General features: G+C 49.4%; 2 protein-coding genes across 2 annotated transcripts; both read left to right on the plus strand.

The window, feature by feature from the left end:
* Window positions 1-752: 752 nt before the first annotated feature.
* taldo1 (transaldolase 1) lies at window positions 753-8,001 on the plus strand. The gene is made up of 8 exons (XM_066700364.1): window positions 753-951; window positions 1,889-2,012; window positions 2,098-2,205; window positions 2,514-2,645; window positions 6,761-6,936; window positions 7,023-7,220; window positions 7,435-7,580; window positions 7,670-8,001. Exons 1-8 carry the CDS (start codon window positions 855-857, stop codon window positions 7,700-7,702), a joined length of 1,014 nt encoding a protein of 337 aa, XP_066556461.1. The 5' UTR covers window positions 753-854; the 3' UTR covers window positions 7,703-8,001.
* A 205-nt stretch (window positions 8,002-8,206) lies between these two features.
* LOC136747508 (uncharacterized) lies at window positions 8,207-22,063 on the plus strand. Its single transcript, XM_066700366.1, has 15 exons — window positions 8,207-8,493; window positions 9,629-9,818; window positions 9,913-10,103; window positions 10,278-10,409; window positions 10,509-10,647; window positions 10,811-10,976; window positions 11,560-11,695; window positions 14,594-14,764; window positions 14,939-14,976; window positions 15,111-15,140; window positions 18,665-18,834; window positions 18,946-19,394; window positions 19,488-19,584; window positions 21,315-21,498; window positions 21,708-22,063. Exons 2-15 carry the CDS (start codon window positions 9,696-9,698, stop codon window positions 21,845-21,847), a joined length of 2,166 nt encoding a protein of 721 aa, XP_066556463.1. The 5' UTR covers window positions 8,207-8,493; window positions 9,629-9,695; the 3' UTR covers window positions 21,848-22,063.
* The last annotated feature ends 1,047 nt before the right edge of the window (window positions 22,064-23,110 follow it).

A 23,110-nucleotide genomic window follows, 5' to 3' on the forward strand; every position in this document is an offset into this window, starting at 1 on the left:
TCACTACCTCCCTTGTAAACATTATAATGTTAACAAATGTGAAAAGTTTCCGTACATGTTCCCCCCAAAAAAAGCACCCCCTTGTGGATACTGTGGGAACTGTAGTTTCTGCTCCTCTCATGCTATATTCTGCAACCTGGGTTAGAGGTCATGGGGTCAGGGGTCACACTGGCAGCCCCAGGGTGGGGGTGTGGCTTGTCTGACATCTTACAAACATCTGTTGAATAACATCATCACACTGGACACACAGCGACACACACACATAGTCGCACACACACACTCAGACTGGACATACGCAATAGACACACACACGCACAATCACAAGGATGTTTTAATGAAATAATCAGATAACATACAATAAAACAAGAGGAATCATTTGAAATTGAAAAATTAATGAGGTGACTGGTTTTGCCAGGGACCCACACACACACACACACACACACTGGACACACAGAGAGAGAGAGACACACACACACACAGATCAGTGACGCAAGAGCAGCCGACAGCGGGCCGCTACAGGGAGGGGGGCAGAGCGACTCGGTCACGCTGACAGTGCACTTTCTGGGAGCTCATGAATAATTGAATGATATGAATAATGTATACTCTGGGCGGAGTCTGCTCATGAATGATGTCAGCAGACTACAGAACGCCTGGCGCAGGACGGATGGGGTGATTCTAACATCCGGGCAGGCGGCTCTGGGAGCTGTGATTGGCCGGTTCGTGTTGGCCCCGCCCCCGCGCCGCGCGCTGTCTGTCTGTCTCCGAGGCGACGCCGCGAGGACCCGCAGAACCGAACGTCCGCGCGCGCCGGCATTCCAGAACCCCCGCTATAAAAGCGCCGCCGCCCCCCCGTCATGTCAGTGTCCCCGGACAAGCGCAGGAAGATGGAGTCCGTGCTGGAGCAGCTCAAGCGCCACACGGTAGTGGTGGCGGACACCGGCGACTTCAACGGTAAGGCCGGGCTCAGCCCCTGCGGTCGCGGAGGTGCTTCCGTGTCTCCACGCGTGTTCGGCCCACAGGTGGCGGAGCTGTGCCCGGGGGTCCGCCCAGGGCTCCCCGCTGCGTCCGGCCCGGGCTCTGTGTACAAACCCTTGGGGCGTCGCGGCGGGGTGGCAGTGCCCGTGTGGCAGTGTCCGTGTGTGCCCCTCCAGCGGGGTGGGTGGGTAATTGTTCATGTCTGACACGCTGACTGCGCTGATACTTGACTATTTATTTTAGTTTTCTTCCTGCAGTCTGTTGCAACAGAATGGGTTTCAGTGAATGAGGAAGGGAGATGGAGGGATAGATAGAGGGCGGTGGATGTGTCTGTGTGTAATGCAATAATCCTGTTCCAGGAAGGTGTGTGTGTGTGTGTGTGTTCGTGTTCCAGCTGAGCCCTGTGTTGACACTGCGGCGCCCTCAGTCCTGGTGGGGGTGCAGATCGTACGGGAGTGACGCAACAGGGACAGTCCAAGTTGCACATCAGTGTGAGATTGAGAGGGGGGGGCAGACACAGGCAGCGATTGTGTGGCTCAGTGCAGTTTCACAATGAGGGTTGCAGTGTGATTGGGGGAGGGGGTGATGAGGGAGAGGGGAGGGCAGGGCTCTGTAAATGTTGGTCTTTACAGTAGTGTTTGCTGTTCCATTGATGCTCTGGCTGAACTGATGTCTGTTGGTCCCTCCAGTAAAGTGTTTGTATTTTATTTTTGATTGAAGAGATGGCACTGGGGAATGTTCCGTGGTGGATTCTCTCGCAGACACTTGCTCGCACTGTTGATTCCTGAACTCCCGTCTCCCTCACTGGGGTCTGGGTCTCGGTTCCAGTGTGGGTGGGGCGCCGTGCCTGAGTGGGTGGGGCACAGTGCCTGAGTGCCCAGACTAATCATGCTCGCTCTCTCTCTCTGTCTAGCCATTGATGAGTTCAAGCCCCAGGATGCCACCACTAACCCCTCCCTGATTCTGGCGGCCGCCAAGATGCCCCAATACCAGCACCTCCTGGAGCAGGCCATCCAGCACGGCCTGGACACTGAGGGGTGCGTCCGCCTGCCTGTCTGTGCGTCCGCCTGCCTGTCCGTGCGTCTCTGCGTCTGTAGTAAAGTGACTCTCCTCCCCCCTCAGCTCGGAGGAGCAGCAGGTGACCGCAGCGATGGACCGGCTGTTCGTGAGCTTCGGCCTGGAGATCCTGAAGAAGATTCCTGGCCGTGTGTCTACTGAGGTGGACGCCAGGTGAGTGCTGGGGTCTCCGGCTGACTGGTGACCGCAGCCCAGTCTGCGTCTCCGCTCCTAGTGTCACTGCAGGCTGTCCGTCCGTCCGTGTGTGTGTCCGAGTTATGTAATCGTGTTTCTTGCCTCATGGGGGGGGGGGAGGGGAAGCTGAGGCTCCCTGTGTGGGACAGCAGCTCTGGCATCATTCCACCATCGGCTTGAGCTCCCGTCTGTGTTCACACCCCCACCCCCCACCCCCCTCTCTCTCTCTCTCTCACGCTCTCTCTCTCTCTCTCTCTCTCTCTCTCTCTCTCTCTCTCGCTCTCCAGGCTGTCGTTCGACCGGGCAGCCATGGTGTCCCGCGCGCGGCGGCTGGTGGAGCTGTACGAGCAGGAGGGCGTGGGGAAGGACCGCGTGCTCATCAAGCTCTCCTCCACTTGGGAGGGCATCGAGGCTGGCCGGTGAGGTGTCCGTGCCGCGTTGCGCAGTACAGCAGGCTATACGGTCGGGCTGCAGAGGTCCACGGTGATCCAGGCCCACCCCGCTCTCGTTTGTGTAGAAGCGGTCAGCCGGCCGGCCAAGTTTCAGGACCGCTTGTCAAACTCGATGGCAACATGTCCAGCATCTCAAAACTGGAGGTGGCTGGATAAGAGTCTGAATACACCTAGTCTGCCCAATGACATGAGAGTGGACACGCCCCAGCCATGACGCTGTCCTAGCAGAGAGACGTGGACTGTCTTGACAAGGACAGCTTTTTGAGAGATTAAAGATTCTTTAAGTCATACAGATTTATTTGAGCATTACAGCTCGCTTGACAAGGAATGACCGGCAGACCCTCTGTGTGGCTGCTGAGCCGGGCGTGCGACACCCTGCACTAGTGCTGTGCCGCTGCAACGATTTACTGTAGCATCGCAGTTCTATTTGTCCCGATATTGCATCGATTCTCTGACTTCTAGAATCAATATTCATTTATTTTTATGCCAGTGATTTGTGAGAAATAAGGTTTGCAGTTGAATTGACACGAATGCAGTGTGAACTACAGTCCTATAGATCAGTCATCGGGCCCCTGCGTGACGACCTGCGTGTTTATTTGTGCATCGCAAGTGCTGGCAGAGATGATGTCTGTTTCCTCATTTTCAAGATCTGACAAAATCAGAACCAGCAAACTGAAAATTGAAGCAATAAACAGTTAATGTGTGTCCTGCGTATGCTGAACTCTCTCCAGTGATTTATTTTTCTTCACAGAGGAGATACAAAGATGTAAGTAAATGTCATGGTTCTAATTGAATGATGAGCACAATTATCCGGACGGTGTACGTTGTCCATTACAGTGCTGTATATTGAACACTATCCATGCAGTACAGTAGTGGTCAAAAACAAAGTTTATTACAGTGAAAATAATGACTGCATCCACACATGACCCATTACACACAGACTGTGTTCAGTCAGTGTCGTCTCTGCTCTGGGTCCCGGTCTCTGTGCTGAGTCTCACTCTACCGACACGAACACTCATCTCCTGTTGAAGGTCAGTAGCTGACGTCTGATGCTTTTGAATATTAAAAATGTAGACGTAACTGTCCATGACAAATAGATGATCTGTTGTATTGGGCTTCACAGGCTTTATTACTGCATGTCGGATAATTGCGTCTGTTTTATTGCACAGCAAACCGCTGGTCCCGGTTTAAAGTGCGCTGTGTTTAATAGAAACATGCTTCGGTTTAATGCACGATCTGCATTGGTGAAAGAAGTTGTGTGGTCAGAGATGTTCGGTTTCACAATCCACTTCAGAGCTAATACGACACGGCACAACCCTGCAGTGCAGCTCCGACTTCAGTCGCTTCTCAGACTTGGTAGAAGAATGTTTTTGTTTTTCAATCTGAGTTGTCCAGCTGCGCGCTTTATCATCCCTGACATGGAGCAGTGTGGACTGCATTATTACTCCCAAAACCATTGAGAGAATCGGAGCTTGGGTCTCGCACCTTGTTACTAAAATCTCCTGCGTCTGCCCCCCCTCTCGCCTTTATACATTCCTGTTTAAGAACATAAGAGTTTAAAAATGAGAGGAGGCCATTTGCCCCATCGTGCTTGCTTGGTGTCCATTAATAACTAAGTGATCCAAGGATCCTATTCAGTCTATTTGTAAACGTTCCCAATTTTTCAGCATCTACCACATCGCTGGGGAGTTTGTGTGAAGAAGTGTCTCCCGTTTTCCGTCTTGAAGCCCAATTTCCATTTGTGTCCCCGGGTGCGTGTGTCCCTGCTGATCTGGAAAAGCTCCTCTGGTTTGATGTGGTCGATGCCTTTCATGATTTTGAAGACTTGGATCAAGTCCCCACGTAGTCTCCTCTGTTCCAGGGTGAAAAGGTTCAGGTCCTCAGTCTCTCGGTAGGACTTTCCCTTCAGACCTGGAATAAGTCTGGCTGCTCTCCTCTGAACTGCCTCTAGAGCAGCGATATCCTTGAAGTGTGGAGCCCAGAACTGTCCACAGTATCCAGATACAGTCTGAACATCACTGCCCTTGTTCTCAATTCTACACTTTTTTTTTTTTAATATTGCTTCCCCACATTGTTTGGATGGAGAAAGATCTAGGAGTCTATGTGGACTCCTCACTTTCTCATGCGTTACTTCATCTAGTTCTATTCCTCCCATAGTGTAATTATAGTGGACATTTTTGTTACCTGCATGTAATACCTTGCACTTGTCCACATTGAATTTCATCTGCCAGGTGTCGCCCACAACTGAATATTATCTAAGTCCCTCTGAATAGCCTGTGCTGCCGAGATTGTATCTGCTGAGCCGCCTATTTTAGTATCATCTGCAAATGTGACAAGTTTGCTAACTATCCCAGAGTCCAGATGATTAATATAGATTAGAAAAAGCACAGGCCCTAGTACTGATCCCTGTGGAACTCCACTAACAACCTCCCTCCAGTTAGAAGTGACTCCTCTAATCGACACCCTCTGTTTCCTACACATCAACCAGTTCATAATCCATCTACTTACATTATCGTGAATAACTACAGCTTCGAATTGGAGGATCAGTCTGGAAGCTTATCAAAAGCTTTTTGAAAATCTAAGTATATCATATCATATGCTTTCACATGATCTGCAGTTGCATGTTAAAAAAACTCCAATAAATCGGTAACACATGATCTGCCTCGTCTAAACCCATGTTGACTATCTCCAAGAATATGGTTTTCATTAAGATGCTCCTCTACTTTCGGTCTAATAATTTTTTCCAACATTTTACAGGTGATGCAGGTGGGACTGATTGGTCTGTAATTTCCTGGCTCAGTTTTGTCCCCTTTCTTGTGGATTGGTATGACATTTGCTGTCTTCCAGTCAGTGGGCACATCCCCTGTTCTAAGTGTCATTTGGAATATTTGAGTTAGCGGCCTATAAATTTCCCTCATTTCTTTAAGTACTGTTGGAAATATCCCATCTGGCCCAGGTGATTTGTTGGTTTTTAATTCTGCTAGTCCCTTTAGTACCTCCTCCTCATTTATCCTGATCTCTCTTAGGGTTTGACTGGACTGGTTGTTAACCTGTGGCATGTCATCTGTCTTTTCTTTTGTGAAAACCTGTGAAATAGTCATTTAGAACATTTGCCACATCTTGTTCGTTTTCCAAGATACCTCCATTATTGGCCTTTATCTGTTTCACTTCCTCCTTTATTGACCGCTTGCTGTTGTAATATTGGAAAGAAGCTCTTGGCATTAGTTTTAGATCCAAGAGCTATGTTTCTTTCTGTTTCCCTCTTTGCTTTCCTGATCCCTTTCTTAAGATCTCTTTGCAGCTCAACATATTCTATGTATTTAGTTTAGTCTCCGTCCCTTTTGTATGCGCTATCAAAAGGAAGAAAATGTTGTATATTTTTTTTGCATACCTCTATTAAACCATTTTGGCCAATGTTGTGTCTTTTGTTTTGTGAAGTGATGCAGCTCTTTGGTGCCAGTATTTTCTGTTGCGTTGCTGAGAAGCGGTACTGTTGAAACGGGACTCGTGTGCTCTGTCCCAGGGAGATCTATTGAGTTTTTGCTGTTCAAGTAATGCAATGTTTCCGGCTGATTTCTGTCTGTTCTTGTGCTTCTGGTACGGTGAGTAGAAGGGCTGACCGTTCCTGATCATCATTGTAGCCTTTTGTCACAACTATTCTATGGAGTCGACTGTTTCTGAGGACCCGTGGCCAGTTTACCTTCCAAATGCAGATTTTATTTGTCCCCATTATAAACGGACCTTATGGGCAGAATCCAGAGCAGGAATATACAGGCACCCCACTAGCCTGCAGCGCCGTTCGCTTGTCCTGCTGCTGAGAGTGCCTCTGCGGTCGCTTGCTGTTTGGTTACCTACCTATATTTTATTAGTGGTTTTATTTTATTTATTTTTATATTTTGTTAATGGGAATTTGCTAAAGTTGGTCCTTTTAAGTACACAGCCTAATTTGAGGTTTTCGATGGCGATTCAGTTGTGATATCGTGACTAAATGTTTATCGTGATGCATATCGATTCTCAAGGTACTTGGAGTGGACAGAGCTGTGTGTGTGTGTGTGTGTGTTGACGCAGTGTTGTTCTTGCAGGGAGCTGGAGCAGACCTATGGGATCCACTGCAACATGACGCTGCTGTTCTCCTTCGCACAGGCCGTGGCGTGTGCCAACGCGGGCGTCACGCTCATCTCACCCTTCGTAGGCCGCATCCTGGACTGGCACAAGGAGCACGGCGGGCGCAAGGAGTTCACACCCAGCGAGGACCCGGGTATGCCGCTCGATCTGCAATGCCGACACGATTGATGCCGTTTAAACGATTGCAGTAACGAGGAGATTGCCCCCCCCCTTGTGCAGGTGTGATCAGCGTGACGAAGATCTACAACTACTACAAGAAGTTCGGCTTCAAGACCGTGGTGATGGGCGCCTCCTTCAGGAACGTGGGGGAGGTGAAGGCGTTGGCCGGCTGCGACTACCTGACCATCTCCCCTGGCCTGCTGTCCGAGCTGAGCCAGGAGCACACGCCGCTGACCGCTGCGCTGACTGCACAGGCCGGTCCGTGCCCTGCTTGCCTGTCTGTCCCTATCCCCTCTGTGTCCCGTCTGTCTCTGCATGTCTCTGTCCCTCTCCACCTGTGTCCAGGGTCTCTGCCTATCTGTCCTTCTCCCCTCTGTCTGTATCTGTGTCCAGTGTGTCTGTCCCCCCTCCTCTCGGTTTCCAGTCTGCCTCTCGGACCAGCCGTGCTCATCCTCTCTCTCTCCCTGCGTAGCTAAGAGCAGTGATCTGGAGCACGTCAGTCTGGACGAGGTGCAGTTCCGCTGGCAGCACAACGAGGACCAGATGGCTGTTGAGAAGCTGAGTGACGGCATCCGCAAGTTCGCCGCCGACGCCGTCAAGCTGGAGAGCATGATCAAGGTGAGGATGGAGGGGGACTGGGGTAGAGGGGCCGAGGGGGAGGAGTGATGAGTGAAGACGCTGACTGATTCTGTTTCTCCTCTCTGTAGGAGAAGATGCTGAGTTTGAAGAATGGCCAGTGAGGGGCGGGCGGAGGGTTTGGGCAGGAAGTGTGGGGGGGGGGGGTGTTTCTCGGAGGGACCAGCGGTTATTGGGGCGCCCCACCCACCTGCCCGCCCGGCCCACCACGGTTCCCTGGACCACCGCTGCGATGACCGAGCCGGACCGCTGAGGTCTCCTTACCGGGACAGTGCTGCGCTGGTGCTTTCATAGCCTATTTTTCTAGTTGTCTTTATGGGTCGCTGTTTTTTTTTTTTTTTTTTTAGCTGTGTGGCGAAAGAGAGGGATTTGATTTTCCGTTAATAAAGGAATTCTTTCTCAACTCTGTGTTACTGTGCTGATTTGTGTGTCTCAATCGCCAAACCCGCTTTATTGCCGGAGCTTTTACAGATGCTGGAAAGGGGGAATAAACTCTTATTTCACACTTGAACACAGACCTTCAGCACCTGCCTCCCTCCTCTATGGCTCTGCTCTGCCCCCTTCACTCACACCTTCGTTCCTCCTTCTCTTTCTCTCCAGCTGCCTGTCCAGTTCTGCCTCTTCCTTTGTCATTTTACTGGAACATTTTCCTTCCTGCATTCCTGTGGCACGGTGGGTGAGAGAGAGAGAGAGAGAGAGAGAGAGAGAGAGACCTGGACACGGATGTCGTTTCGGACTGAGCACTGGATACACAGACAGACAAGGCCATAAGAAACGGAGAGAGCGACAGAGAGACCCAGAGGGAGACAGACGGACAGCCAATCAGTTGGTTGCAGAGCTGCGCACCGGAGATCAGTCTGACCTCTGACCCTCACTGTGCCACGGTCAACCGCAGGTGAGAACCGCTTTGGTCCCTGTCCCCCTGTCTGTCTCTGTCTGTTACTGATGTGGAACAGATCTATGTTTATCTGGTAGGAAGGTGAACCTGATGTCAGCTGTCGGAACTGGATTGTTTTTGTATATATTTATACATTTAATAAATGGGGTGAATCTGAAATGATTATTAATCTGTAATCCTTATGATTTATATGTTGAAAATGTTACTAGCAAACTCAGTGTGGTATGGTGCCATATAACCGCATGATGTGTAATCTACAGCACAATGCAGCGCAGTGTAATCTGACCTAGCAGACTGCCACACAATGGGCCCTGTTTGCCCCTCTCATTCAAACTCTAACCAGCTTTACTGGTGCGACGATCTGGTGTTGCCACAGCTTTATGGACAAATCATAGTACAGAAAAAATATATATATCTTGATAATATTGCGGAACAAATATTTTTTCATCTAAATCAACAATCCCTTCTCATTTCTAATTTTCAATGACTGCTGAAGGCAAGTAGGGTGTCACACACTCCCTCAGGGCATGGTGCTGTAGGGTGTCCACACTGTCCCTCAGGCTGTGACAGGGTGCTGCAGGGTGTCCACACTGTCCCTCAGGCTGTGACAGGGTGCTGCAGGGTGTCCACACTGTCCCTCAGGCTGTGACAGGGTGCTGCAGGGTGTCCACATTGTCCCTCAGGCTGTGACAGGGTGCTGTAGGGTGTCCACACTGTCCCTCAGGCTGTGACAGGGTGCTGCAGGGAGTCCACACTGTCCCTCAAGCTGTGACAGGGTGCTGCAGGGTGTCCACACTGTCCCTCAGGCTGTGACAGGGTGCTGCAGGGTGTCCACATTGTCCATCAGGCTGTAGTGCTGGAGGGTGTCTCGCTGTCCCTCAGGCTGTGGTGCTTTAGGGTGTCCACACTGTCCCTCAGGCTGTGGTGCTGCAGGGTGTCACATGTTTTATTATTTATCTCGCGCTCTCTCTCTCTATGTATATGTGTGTGTGTATGTACACATATATACATGTTTATACTCATATACACACATACACGTATACCTACAGAAGTGTACACTATTTATCATTACTAATATTTCCAGGCTGATGTTAGTTGTCCCATTATCTGTGTCTCCCTGCTGTGTCCTCAGCTCACCACCACAACTCAGTGCTCCCTCTCCAGTCCTGCCAGGCAGGGTGCCAGTGTCAGTGGGGGTGATGCCGGGCTGGCTGGCACGGTGGCTGCTGGGCTGTGTGCTACTGTCCCCGCCCTGCACTGGGCTCTCTGTCCTGGGCTCATCTGTCAGTGTCTGGCCCCAGAGCCAGGGGCACATCCTGCAGGTGAGATTGTGAGGGTGTGTGTGTAATGTGTGTGACAATAGCAGTTACATATCTGTGTAGAATAAGACCTCTGCACCTCTCTCTCTCTCTCTAGGTGTTAGTGCAGTACAGTGTCCTGGCTACCCAGCCCTGCCCCCCGCAGTTGGAGGGTCTGTGTTGGGGGGGGAACTGCACCGTTTCTGCCGGCCCCCTGCCCCCCCCGGGCCTCGCCCCCCATCCGGGCTGGTGTCTCCTGCGAGGGGAGATCATCGTCCCTGACAACCACTCCTCCCAGCTGCAGCTCAAGTGAGTGACTGGTTTGCCGGTGGGCCTGTCAGTCAGTGTGAGGGGGCGGGAACTTAAATAACCGACTGGTGGAACATAAACTGCTCCCTCTCCCTCTCTCTGTCTGACTGCCTCTTCCTCTCTCTGTCTGTCCCTCTCCCTCTCCCTCTCTCTGTCTGACTGCCTCTCCCTCAGGTCCAGTGAGTGCTGCTGGGCTGGTTCTGACAGTACTCAAGTGGTTCTGTCTCTCTGGGCTCAACTAAGCCTGCGCTCCGACACTGGCACCATCAACAACCCCCCCCAGGCCGCCCTGCCTCCCCCGATCAGGTGACCGTCTGTCTGTCTCAGTGTGTGTGTGGGTGGGGTTTCAATGCGTCTGTCCTGTAGGGTCAGTGTGGGTATTGACAGTGTGTGTCTGTCCTGTAGAGTCAGTGTGGGATGCCCTCGCCAGGTGCAGCTCAGCGTGTGGGATGCAGACGGAGACAATGTGCGCTGTCGCTATGGGCATCGAGAGCGCGGGGAGTGTCAGCGCTGCTCCCAGAGTCCTTCACTGCGGCTGGACGAGGTGCGCAACGACACAGTGCGTCTCTGTCTTGGGTTCAGGGCTGTGTCCCTGTGAGTCCCGGGCTCTGTCTGTATGTCTGTCTCTGTGTCTGTGTGTGTGTTTGTGTGTCTCTGTCTTTCTGTCAGTCTCTGTGTTACTATCTCTCTTTCTCTCTCTCTCACAGGAGCACTGTGTGCTGCAGTTCAGTGGCTCGGGCTCTGAGGGGCTGTTCTCTCTGGAGTTGATGGTGGAGGATTTTGCTCCCCGAAACCTCAGCTTCACCCCTAGTGCTGGACACCCGTCTCCCACTGGTCCACTAAGCTCCACCCCTTTTCAGATCACTGTCATTGGTAAACATGCACACAAACTCACTCACACACAGATGTGGTGTTTTTTAGTCAGTGTGTTTATAAGAACATAAGAACATGAGAAAGTGTCCAATCGAGAGGAGCCCATTCACCCCATCGTGCTCGTTTGGTGTCCATTAATAACTCGGTGATCAAGGATCCTATCCAGTCTGTTTTTGAATGTTCCCAAATTGTCTCTTCAGCCACATCGCTGGGGAGTTTGTTCAGATTGTGACGCCTCTCTGTGTGAAGAAGTGTCTCCTGTTTTCTGTCTTGAATGCCTTGAAGCCCAATTTCCAATTGTGTCCCGGGTGCGTGTGTCCCTGCTGATCTGGAAAAGCTCCTCTGGTTTGATGTGGTCGATGCCTGTCATGATTTTGAAGACTTGAATCAAGTCCCCACATAGTCTCCTCTGTTCCAGGGTGAAAAGGTTCAGTTCCTCAGTCTCTCAGTAGGACATTCCCTTCAGACCTGGAATAAGTCTGGTTGCTCTCCTCTGAACTGCCTCTAGAGCAGCGATATCTTTCTTGAAGTGTGGAGCCCAGTGTTTATATTTACCTGCTCTCTCTCTCTCTCTCTGTGTCAGTGGAGGGGGGGGGTGTCAGCTGTGTGGACTCTCAGCCGGTCCTGGGCAGTGACTGTCCACCAGGGGGCACCAGGCTGGCTGTGCTGCCCTACCAGCTTCTCAACTTCACTGTGACAGCACACTGCAGAACGGACAGGTACTGACCCTCTGATATGGGCTCAAATTAGCGCCATAAGTATAATAAGCCAAATAATTGATGTTGAATCGAATGCAAAATGTATAGAATTGTAAACAAAAACAAAAAAATGTATCGAAAGCAAAAAAAAAAAACGAGAGAAAAACTCGTCTGCAGTCCCTGTCTTTGCTTGCGATGCTGCGATCTTTGCTTTTGCGCCAGTTTCCTTGCTTTCGATTCTTTCGCGGTTTTGTCGTGAGGGCGGGATTTACAGGGAGGCGTGGATCCTGGGTCTCCATTGGTCCAGCAGGTTTGAGTGACGGCTCTTCCTGACCCAATCAGTGAGCAGGTGAAACTGGCGCGAAAGCAAAGATCGCAGCATCGCAAGCAAAGACAGGGACTGCAGACGAGTTTTTCTCTCGTTTTTTTTTTTTTTTTTTTTTTCTATACATTTTGCATTCAATTTTTTTATTTTTGATCTCAACATCAATTTTTTCTCAAGTTTTTTATTTGGTTTACAATATATATTTTTTTTAATGCAATACTTATGGCGCTAATTTGAGCCCATATTATTGACATGACAAACAAATGTGTGTTGCCAATGCAATTGGATTTTACATACATGTATGGAAAATAAATATAATCACAATGCTTTATAAGATGTATTAAAGTACAGAAAAATAAAATAAAATTACAATATCAATTATATTTCATATATAGAAAGAATGGAGATAGTAATTTTAAGATGCATAAACAATTTACTTTTTTGTTCAAACACAGAAATAAGAAGAACATACCTCAGAAATGATTATTTTCAATTGCTCTGCCAACCTGTGCTCGTGTGCAGAGTCACTGTGCCCCTCAGGCTGTGTGTCCCTCCCCCAGGAGGACTGACAGTTTTTCTTCCTTATCCATTTCATCAAAGATTGGGTGGACATTTATTATTTTATTAAAGAATATGTCCCTTATCTGGGCATATTTATTGCATTGCAGGAGGAAGTTAAACTCTGTGTGTCCACCTCTCCCGTCTCTCAGTGACCGCAGCGCCGCTCCTCTGTGTCCACCTCTCCTGTCTCTCAGTGACCACACTGTCCTCTCTGTGTCCACCTCTCCTGTCTCTATGACCACACTGTCCTCTCTGTGTCCACCTCTCCTGTCTCTCATTGACCACACTGTCCTCTGTGTTCACCTCTCCTCTCTCATTGACCACACTGTCCTCTCTGTGTCCACCTCTCCTGTCTCTCATTGACCACACTGTCCTCTCTGTGTCCACCTCTCCTGTCTCTGTGACCACACTATCCTCTCTGTGTCCACCTCTCCTGTCTCTCATTGACCACACTGTCCTCTCTGTGTCCACCTCTCCTGTCTCTGTGACCACACTGTCCTCTCTGTGTCCACCTCTCCTGTCTCTCATTGACCACACTGTCCTCTCTGTGTCCACCTCTCCTGTCTCTCATTGACCACACTGTCCTCTCTCTGTCCACCTCTCCTGTCTCTGTGACCACACTATCCTCTCTGTGTCCACCTCTCCTGTCTCTCTGTTTAGGGCCCAATAGAGATCCATTTTACTTTGGGATTTAGTTTCTATGTCCTGATGTTCTAGAGAGGAGGTTCTGGTTTGTCCTATAATTTGCTGGGCTCTGACTGGCTGTTGAGCAGTGCTGGTCTGAAGCTGCTCAGTGCTCTGGGGGGTCAGTGCTGTGAGCTGCAGGGCTGGCTGACGGAGGGGACTCTTCTGTGGGCTCGGCTCTTGGGTTTTCAGGGCTTTATATTGTAATGAGTCTCGTGGGCTGACTTTGAGGTGATTTAGAAATGTTAGTGCTCTTTTTTGAATATTGATGAGCAACGGAGACCTGCCGCATTCTGGTCTGCTTGCGTTGTTAAGAGTGTTTCTCTGCACTTGTGTAACAGCTTTATTTGAAGTCCAACAAAAAAACAACACAAAGGGGAACAAGGCAACACCAGCACACGACAACGTCTACATAAACGGGGTGCTCCGGGCAGTCAACAGGGGTGCTTGCCAGTTCTGTGTCTGTGTGGTTAGGTCTCTCCCCCAGGGAGGGAGTAAGGTTAAAGAGACAGCACAGTTGCCGTGGTGCTCATTGCCCGCAGCCGTGAGCGAGGCAGCGGACACACAGCTGTGGCACATGAGCACCTAATCAGCAAGCGTCAGCAGCAGCCGTGCCGTGACAGACAGTGGCCTGTCACAACTTGTAATATGGTTTTACAGAACTCAGACTGCAGGGTTTCTACTGGGTGTTTCCCATTCTGTGTGGTCTTGCTGGCTGAGTGGACCCCACACATCACTGCCGTACAGCGCAATGGGCCGGATCACACTGTTCAATATTGTACACCAGATTCTAATGGGTATATTGATTTTGTATAATTTCCATCTGATGGCATCTGTGTTCTGTCACTGTTGGGCTGAAGCCCATGACGCACTGATGTCCAGGCCCAGGTATGTGTACTGAGTGCTGTGTTCTTGGGTGGTGTTGCCTGGGGTGAAACTTCTGGCCTTATTTTGGAAGATCATGATCTTTGTTTTGTTCATGTTTGCGGCCAGGGCCCAGGTCTGACAGTGCAGCTCCAGCAAGACCCGGTTCTGCTGCAGCCCCTGCTCTGTGGGTGACAGCAGCACCAGCTCATGTGTAGAGCAGGAACCTGACTTCTGTGTGGTTTAGGGTCCAGGGGCGGCAGACGTCTCCAACAACACCGCTGACTCATCAATGTAGATATTAAACAGCGCTGGACTCAGCCTCCTCACTTATTTTCCAAATACATTGATTGAATGACATCATATACTTTACCCCATACACCACTCTGGAGAAGTTTGTAATATAGGCCCTCATGCCAAATTGAGTCGAATGCTTTTTCCATTATTTGTTTGTTCCATTACCTCTCTCTCTCTCTCTCTCTCAGAGTGTCAGATGTTGCAGTAGTTGGACCTCCTGGCCTGAAGGTGTCAACACTGCACAAGACAAACCAGGGAGAGGGGGCAGAGTCTCGGGTGTCACTCAACATCGTCTGGCTCAGAGGCACCAATCAGCTGCCTCCCCTGCTGCCCGTGTGCTTCAGTGCCAACACTGCCTGGTACAGGCCAAGGCGCTGTGTTGTCTAACAGCATGTTGTGTTGCAGTTCCGGTGCTATGTTATGTGACAGTGTGTTGTTGTGTTGCAGTGCTGGTGTGTTATGTGACAGTGTGTTGTTGTGTTGCAGTGCTGGTGTGTTATCTGACAGTGTGTTGCTGTGTTGTTGTGTTGCAGGATGCAGTCGGAGCTGCACTGTGTGTGGATTGAGCAGAGTAAGTGTCTTCAGCCCCCCCCACTGGGGCCACTGAGTGACTGTTACATTGTGTAGTGACTGTGTGTTGTGTTACATCAGGGCTGTCTAATCCAGTCACCTCTCCTTTCATCTCTCTCTCTCTCTTTCTCTCAGAGCCTCCTGACCCCACCCCTCCTGGGACAGGTAGCCCCACCCCCTGAAAATGCACAGTTACACAATGCACACCTGCAATACACACCTATACTATACACACCTGTACTATACACAGGTAATACACACCTGTACTATACACAGGTAATGCTCACCTGTACTATACACACCTGTACTGTACACAGGTAATACACACCTGTACTATACACAGGTAATACACACCTGTACTATACACTCCTGTACTATACACAGGTATTACACACCTGTACTATACACACCTGTACTATACACAGGTATTACACACCTGTACTATACACACCTGTACTATACACAGGTAATATACACCTATAACTATACACACCTGTACTATACACAGGTATTACACACCTGTACTATACACACCTTTACTATACACAGGTAATACACACCATTAACTATACACACCTGTACTATACACACCTGTACTATACACAGGTAATACACACCTGTACTATACACACCTGTGATCAATACATTTAATACACATATACTGCACACAGACCCAGGTTCAGACATTGTGTGGCCCCACGCTGTGACCAGTTTGAGGCCCCTGTTTAGACAGAAAAACAGCGCACAGTGAGCGCCGGGGTAATTCATGGCACTGGTGTTGCGGTGATGAGAGCCCACAGCCGCTGGTGGGCCAATGCAACCACCATGAAAGACCCCAACATCAGTGTTCGGTCATCACACACCTAGGGACAGGACCAGCAAATGACAGCAACTCAGACATTCGGTTGCATGTGTGAAGGGCAGATTTCCACAGTTCTGCGCAGATCTGCAGAATCCCAGTGCTCCCGTTGGTGAAGCAGCGTAGATCTGTGGAAATGTTAAAATCTGAGATTGTTATGCGGTCAATGTACCGATGATGCTAGTGGATATTTTTCCTGCTTTTCTTTGAATCTCACTCATTGACTGAGAGGAGTGAAGTCCCTCTGACGCTGCAGATCGTATTCAGTATGCAGAGTCCATGGCTGAGCTGCAGCTGAGCTGCTGAGTGTGTTTGATCAGCCCATTCGCCACTTGCTTTTGTGACAAATAAACTATATTCTGAGAGCAATATCCACACGAGGGAGGACAGGACAATGAAACCATCCTGTGGTGACTGGGCAGGGCACAGTCTGAAGGCGGTCATCAGGAAAATGGTGTGTTTTACTGATATTTGATGGTTTCACAATGAAGCCGATCGCTGCTTCCACCTGCAGTATCACTATGTCCGGGCCTTTTCTTTAAAATAACTCTAACCTGTCAGAGGCTCCCTAGACTGTCACTTTGCTTAGTCCCACCTTCAAGCAGAAGTAAATGAACCAATCAGTGAAGAGAGGTTTTGTAAACCAACTCTGTTAGGACAGAACTACTCCGGGGCAGACCATATCTGATGTGTCTGATTGGTTACTTGCCTTTAGGAGGCGGGACATCCATTACACAATCTTAGTTTTGAAAGGCAAACCTAGAGACGACGCCACCCCCCACGTGTTGCCAGTCTCTGCGGTGGCACACACATGCTCAATGGGACTCTCAAACCACTCTCATGTTTACAGCATGGATGTGGCATTTTTGTTGGTCAAACACAGGAAAGACAGTATCGTGAGAAATGTTCAGCTTGCTGTTGACATCAAGGCATTCAAGACAGAAAACAGGAGACACTTTTTCACACAGAGAGGCGTCACAATCTGAACAAACTCTTCAGCGATGTGGCTGAAGAGACAATTTGGGAAGATTCAAAAACAGACTGGATAGGATCCTTGGATCACTTAGTTATTAGATCACCTGGTTCTCCTCCTACCTCAGTGATTGGTCCTACCAAGTGACATGGCGAGGCTCCTCATCCACCCCCCAACCTCTCCTCACAGGCATTCCACAAGGCTCCGTCCTAGGCCCGCTCCTGTTCTCTCTCTACACTCGCTCCCTGGGCCCCCTCATCGCATCCCATGGTTTCTCCTACCACTTCTACGCAGATGATGCTCAGATCTTCCTGTCCTTTCCCACTTCTCACCTTCTCATCCCCTCTTGCATCTCTTCCTGTTTGTCTGCTATCTCCGCCTGGATGCACTAGCACCACCTCAAGCTCAACTTCTCCAAATTGGATCTCCTCTTTTTTCCCCCCCTCTTCCTCACCTTCTGCTTTCCTCTCCATCTCAATCCCCTTGGAATCCACTCTCTCCTTCTTCTTCCACTAAGAACTTAGGAGTCACCCTCGATCCTGCGCTCTCCTACACTCAGCACATCACTACGCTGACCCGGACCTGTAGATGCTTTCTAAGCAACATACGCCGGATCCGTCCCTTCCTCACCGACTACTCGACTGAGCTACTCATCCAGTCCCTGGTCCTGTCCCGCCTGGACTACTGCAACTCCCTCCTGGCCGGCCTGCCTGCATCTACTACCCGCCCACTCCAGCTCATCCAGAACTCTGCGGCTCGTCTGGTATTCTCTCTGTCCCGATTCGCACACGCTACTCCACTGCTCCGCTCCCTCCACTGGCTCCCGATACCGGCACGCATTCAGTTCAAGACATTGACCCTCACCTACCGCTGTCTTGACCACAATGCACCAAGCTACCTTCAGTCACTCGTCTCTCCATATATCCCCTCCAGACCACTGCACTCCTCCAGCGCCAGAAGACTAACTCTGCCTCCTCTCCACTCTCCTTCCTCCAGAGCCGCTCCTTCTCATCCCTGAACCCTAAGTGGTGGAACGACCTGCCCACCGAAGTCAAAACAGCAGAGTCCTTGACCTCATTCCGGCGCTTACTCAAGACGCATCTTTTCCGACAGCACTTGTAATATTAGTCCTCTATCCCTGCTAGATAGCTCTTCACAGTTTTATTTGCTTCTTGCGTTCTTGATTGTTTTCCTCCTTGCTCCCTTTCCCGTAGCCCTTGACTGTGACCCTACATCTTGACAGCACTTAGCTTTCACCGTCCAGGATGTAGGACCTCATTTACTGTACTTGTGTAAATTGTAAATTGGAATTTGTAAAATGTATTATTTTGAATTGCTATGTTTTAGTTAAATTGAATTTGTATTGATTGATGCCTTTACTTAACTGTATTTTCACACTTTGTTTGCACTTATGTTGTAAGTCGCCCTGGATAAGGGCGTCTGCCAAGAAATAAAAATAATAATTATTATTATTATTAATGGACACCAAACGAGCACGATGGGGCGAATGGCCTCCTCTCGATTGGACACTTTCTTATGTTCTGATGTTCTTAATCATTTCTTCTCGTGATGGCATGACAGGAGGGTTTATTTGAAGGACAAAAGCTCAGAGAAATGCGATTACTAAACAAGCAACATTATATTTAAGATTTGCACTTCCCTCGCTGAGGCCCCCTGGTGGTGCGGCCCTCGCCTATGTAGCCCTATGTAGCCCCGGCTAACACGGTCCAGACTCCACGTACACGTTACACACTTGTAAAATACGCCGACGATACACACCTGATCTGTACAACCTCCTAAAGCACTCCTACTCCTACAGCAGCTTCTCTGATAACTGTTGTGCTGACTCTCTCTCAGTGCTGCAGTGCGGTCGGGGGGAGATGATGTTGTCGATGCCCCTGTCCTCTCTGCCGCCCCGCCTGCCCTCCTTCACCCTGCAGCTGCAGGACCCGGCCTGTGCCATCACTGCCAACACCACTCACCTGCTGGCACACATCCCCCTGCAACGCTGCGGCACCCACAGGCTGGTACTGCCCCTCCCACACACTCACTCACTGACACACTGTCTCTCTCCCACACACTGTACTGACACACTTAGTGAAACCCCCTCTCCCTCCCTCTCTCTCCCTTCCTCTCAGGAGGAGGACTCTGCGGTGGTCTATGTCAACATTCTGCGGAGCCGCCCCGGACCCTCCTCCGGCTCCCTCAGCAACCCCATCACTCGCTCCCCCATTCTGCTGTTCCCGCTGGCGTGTCGCTACAGCCGCCGGGGCCGGGCTGGGTCCAGGGCCGGGTTCACCGTGGTGCAGCCCCCTGACTCAGAGACCTTCGGGCAGTTCTACTTCTGGCTGGAGTTCAGCCGGCCCGGCCGGGCACAGAGCCGGACAGAGCAGCGGCGCTGGAGGGGTGTGGCCCGGGCAGGGCCCACAGGGCAGGGCTGGAAGGCCGTGACCCAGGCGGGGCGGGGTGAGACGCTGCAGCTGAGCGTGTGTTCAAACAGCAGCGAGACCCGGGCCGAGTTGCTGGTGGAGAGCTGCGAAGGAAGACATGCCAACGGCTCCCTGGCACAGAGCCTGGTGCAGCGCGGGTACGAGGAGCGGGGCATCAGAGCCGTGTTCACTGCCGAGAGCATTCACCTCCTCCTCTCATCTCTCTCCCTCTCTCCTCCTCTCTCTCTCAGGTGCGTAGGTAACTCCAGTCTGCAGGTTCTCTCTCAGGATCCCTCTAAGAAGATATACATGATACAGCTGGACTCACTCCTTAATGGCAGCAACGAGGTGTTTATCAGTGTGACCATCCGTGTGCTGTGTGTGCCAATGTGTGTCCAGTGTCCACCTGTGTGCCAGTGGGTCCAGTGTCCAGTGTCCACCCGCATGCAGTGTGTGTCCACCCGTGTGCCCGTGTGGAGAGGAAAAGCCAAAAGTTTAGTCTAGTAGACTGTATAAATTAGCTAGCTAGATAGGTCTTATACATTTTGTATTTCGTTGTTGTGACCAGAAAACATTGCCACAAGGATGCTCATATAAGGCATTTTCATTGCAGCTCACGTTGCTAAACTGGCAATTGAATGAAAATGTATAAAAAATGAAAAACATATTGGTTGGTCAATTACAGCTGTAATTGCAGAATAGTCCTTTATAAAACAAATAGTCACAACCTTTATAGTTAATTTGAAATTGTGACAATAAAAAGTCGTGATAATGTCGGGACAATAATACAAGTCTGACACGACGTGCGTGAGAGTTGACAGGTCTGCTGTTTATTATGTTTATTATGCCATTTCCACACGTCTTCTAATGTATTTTTACATAGATATTTATTTAACAAAGTTGCTGTGTTTGATAAGTATTCATCAGTTGCATCAATTACAACGTATACATTTATGGGGAATGATTTGCAATAGAGACGTGCATTTTTTGCTGCGTAGCGGAGATTCTGCTGAAGAGGAACGTGCGGTTTGTTTGCATCGTGTCTTTGCTGGCGTGCGGTATTGACCAATGGAAAAGACGTCACTGTCTGTCATCATTCCTAGAGATTATATATTTCACCTACAGACCGTGACTCTATGAATATCTAGTACAGAAACCCAGAGAAGGGAGTAGCACTGAAGAGGAAGAGGAGTATGAAGAGCAATAATGTGTCACCATATAACACCCCTTCTCATGTGTTAGTGTGTTGATACAGATCCCCATTAGCTGCCATGTTATTGCATATGTGATTGATTAATTTGAAAACGATGCTCCCGCACTGTCTCTACTAGCAAGTGTTATAATTCAACAGAATGCAATGTTTTGATCAAAGACCTTATAACACTTGCAAGTAGAAACTCTGTGGGAGCTTGTTTTTTCTATCCAGATCCTTTTCCCTCATACATACCTGTCTAGTCTATACAGGCGTGCAGTTATCTTTTGTTATAGTGACTGATTAATTACCTGAATAATTGCCACATTTTAACATGTTCACCACACATTTATGCACCCTCAGTCAGTTATAGGCCTAATATAGGCTATTCAAAAAGATGGCCAAATAAAAATATTTTTATTTTACTAATTTATTTATTTTAAGTTATATTGTGCTTTGTTGGTCTAATGTCTGCTGGATTTTTTTTTTTTTAAGTTCAGTGTTAAATATTTTTAAATTGTAGTTTTGTAATTGATTTTGTCTTTGAAAAGCAAGACAAAATAATAAAAAGCACATTTAGATTATTTAATTTATGCAAAGGTGAAAAAATTGGCAAAATAAATGTAAAAAAATGCGAAAAACCACGTTCGGTATTTGGTATTAGGCCTTCGGCCAAGTGTTTCATTATATTCGGTTTCGGACAAGAATTTTCATTTCGGTGCATCCCTATAAGTTACCAATGTAGTGACCTCAGCGTGGCCAGAGCAGGCAGGCAGACAGACGGACAGACAACGCAGTGCTCAGGAACAGGGTAACGGGGAGTGACACAGACAGGCGTATACAGTTTATGTTATCTCGCTCTCTGCCTCCGTCTCTCTCGCCGCAGGTGTTTGTGCAGTGCTCGGTGCGTCTATGTGTGTCTCACTCCAGCTCCCAGCACTGCCCCTTGCCCTGCGCCCCGCCCAGCACCCTGCAGCTGTCTGCGCAGTCGCAGCTCTACACGGTGCGGACTGGACCCATCCTCATCACCGGACAGAACGCCAGCACGGCCGGTCCCAGCGACAGCACAGGTCAGACATCGCCAAGCGCTGCACTGAGGCCCACACCCACACTGTACTGCATAAACAACACACAATACATATATTATACTGGACTCTAGTGTAACACACCACAGTGTGCTGTAACAGTGCTGTAACACTGCCATGCACTACTGCACTGTGTCACTCACGAGTCATGTAGCTGATCTCAGTTACTGACGGGCTGCTCTCTCTCTCGGCAGGTGAGGGCAGTGGCTCCAGGGCGGCTGTGGGGGGGGCCGTGGTCCTCAGTGTGGCAGCGCTGCTGGGGGGTCTGGCGCTGTATTGGCGGGGGGGACAGGGCGACCGTGGCGATCGGCGCAGGCTTTGGAGTGAGGGATGACCCCCCCCAGCAGACAGCAAGTCTCTGGACCACCAGGACCGTCCAGAGCACTGCGCCCAACCAGTAGCCCAGTGTGTGTGTCAGTTTATTCATTAGACAATAAAGGGAAATCACTGGACAGCACCACGTGTCTGTGGCGTCACCTTTATTCCTTCCTGTGTATCCGTGTCAGGTTGTATGGGTCTGTGCGTGTGTCTGTTAAGTTAAGTAAATGAATAAGGGCTTAAAATACCAATACTGAGCAAGCAGCTGTGCAGAGGGGTGAGCAGACGTGTAGAGAGGGGTGTACAGGGGTGAAGAGGCTGGGGCTCAAAGGGTGAAATAGTTTCGAGTTCTTTAAATCCTCCACCTTGAGGAAGTTAAGATGAGGAATGCTATGTGAATAACTCTGTCCTTGTCTATACTTAATGTTGTCTGTACGTGACGTTCTTTATATATAAATAGGATGAACAAGTATCCAGAATGTCTGTTGTTTCTCTGTGGTTCTCGGACTGCTCCTTGTACACCACGAGGAGCAGTCCGAGAACCACAGACATTCTGGATACTTGTTCTTCCTATTTATATATAAAGAATGTTGTGATAGCCGTTATGTCCGTTATCATAGTGTTGATAACGGACATAACTCCCCGTCTGCCCAGCAACAAGATCTGTAATGCTGTAATATGTCCTAGAGAAGCTTACATGTCTGAGGAGATTGGCAGAGAGTCCGTCGCGTCATGTACTATAGCATATAAATATACTCAGCAAAAAAACAAACATCCCTTTTTCAGGATATTGTATTTTAAAGATAATTTTGTAAAAATCCAAATAACTTTACAGATCTTTATTGTAAAGAGTTTAAACAATGTTTGATTAATGAACCACAAACAATTAATGAACATGAACCTGTGGAACGGTCGTTAAGACACAACTTACAGACGGTAGGCAATTAAGGTCACAGTTATAAAAAATTAGGACACTAAAGAGACCATTCTACTGACTCTGAAAAACACCAAAAGAAAGATGCCGAGGGTACCTGCTCATCTGCGTGAACATACCTTAGACATGCTGCAGGGAGGCATGAGCACTGCAGATGTGGCCAGGGCAATAAATTGCAATGTCCATACTGTGAGACGCCAAAGACAGCGCTACAGGGAGACAGGAAGGACAGCTGATCGTCCTCGCAGTGGCAGACCACGTGTAACAACATCTGCACAGGATCGGTACATCCAAATATCACACCTGTGGGACAGGTACAACAACTGCCCGAGTCACACCAGGAAT

Source organism: Amia ocellicauda, chromosome 4, assembly GCF_036373705.1.
Source record: "Amia ocellicauda isolate fAmiCal2 chromosome 4, fAmiCal2.hap1, whole genome shotgun sequence".
NCBI lineage: Eukaryota > Metazoa > Chordata > Actinopteri > Amiiformes > Amiidae > Amia > Amia ocellicauda.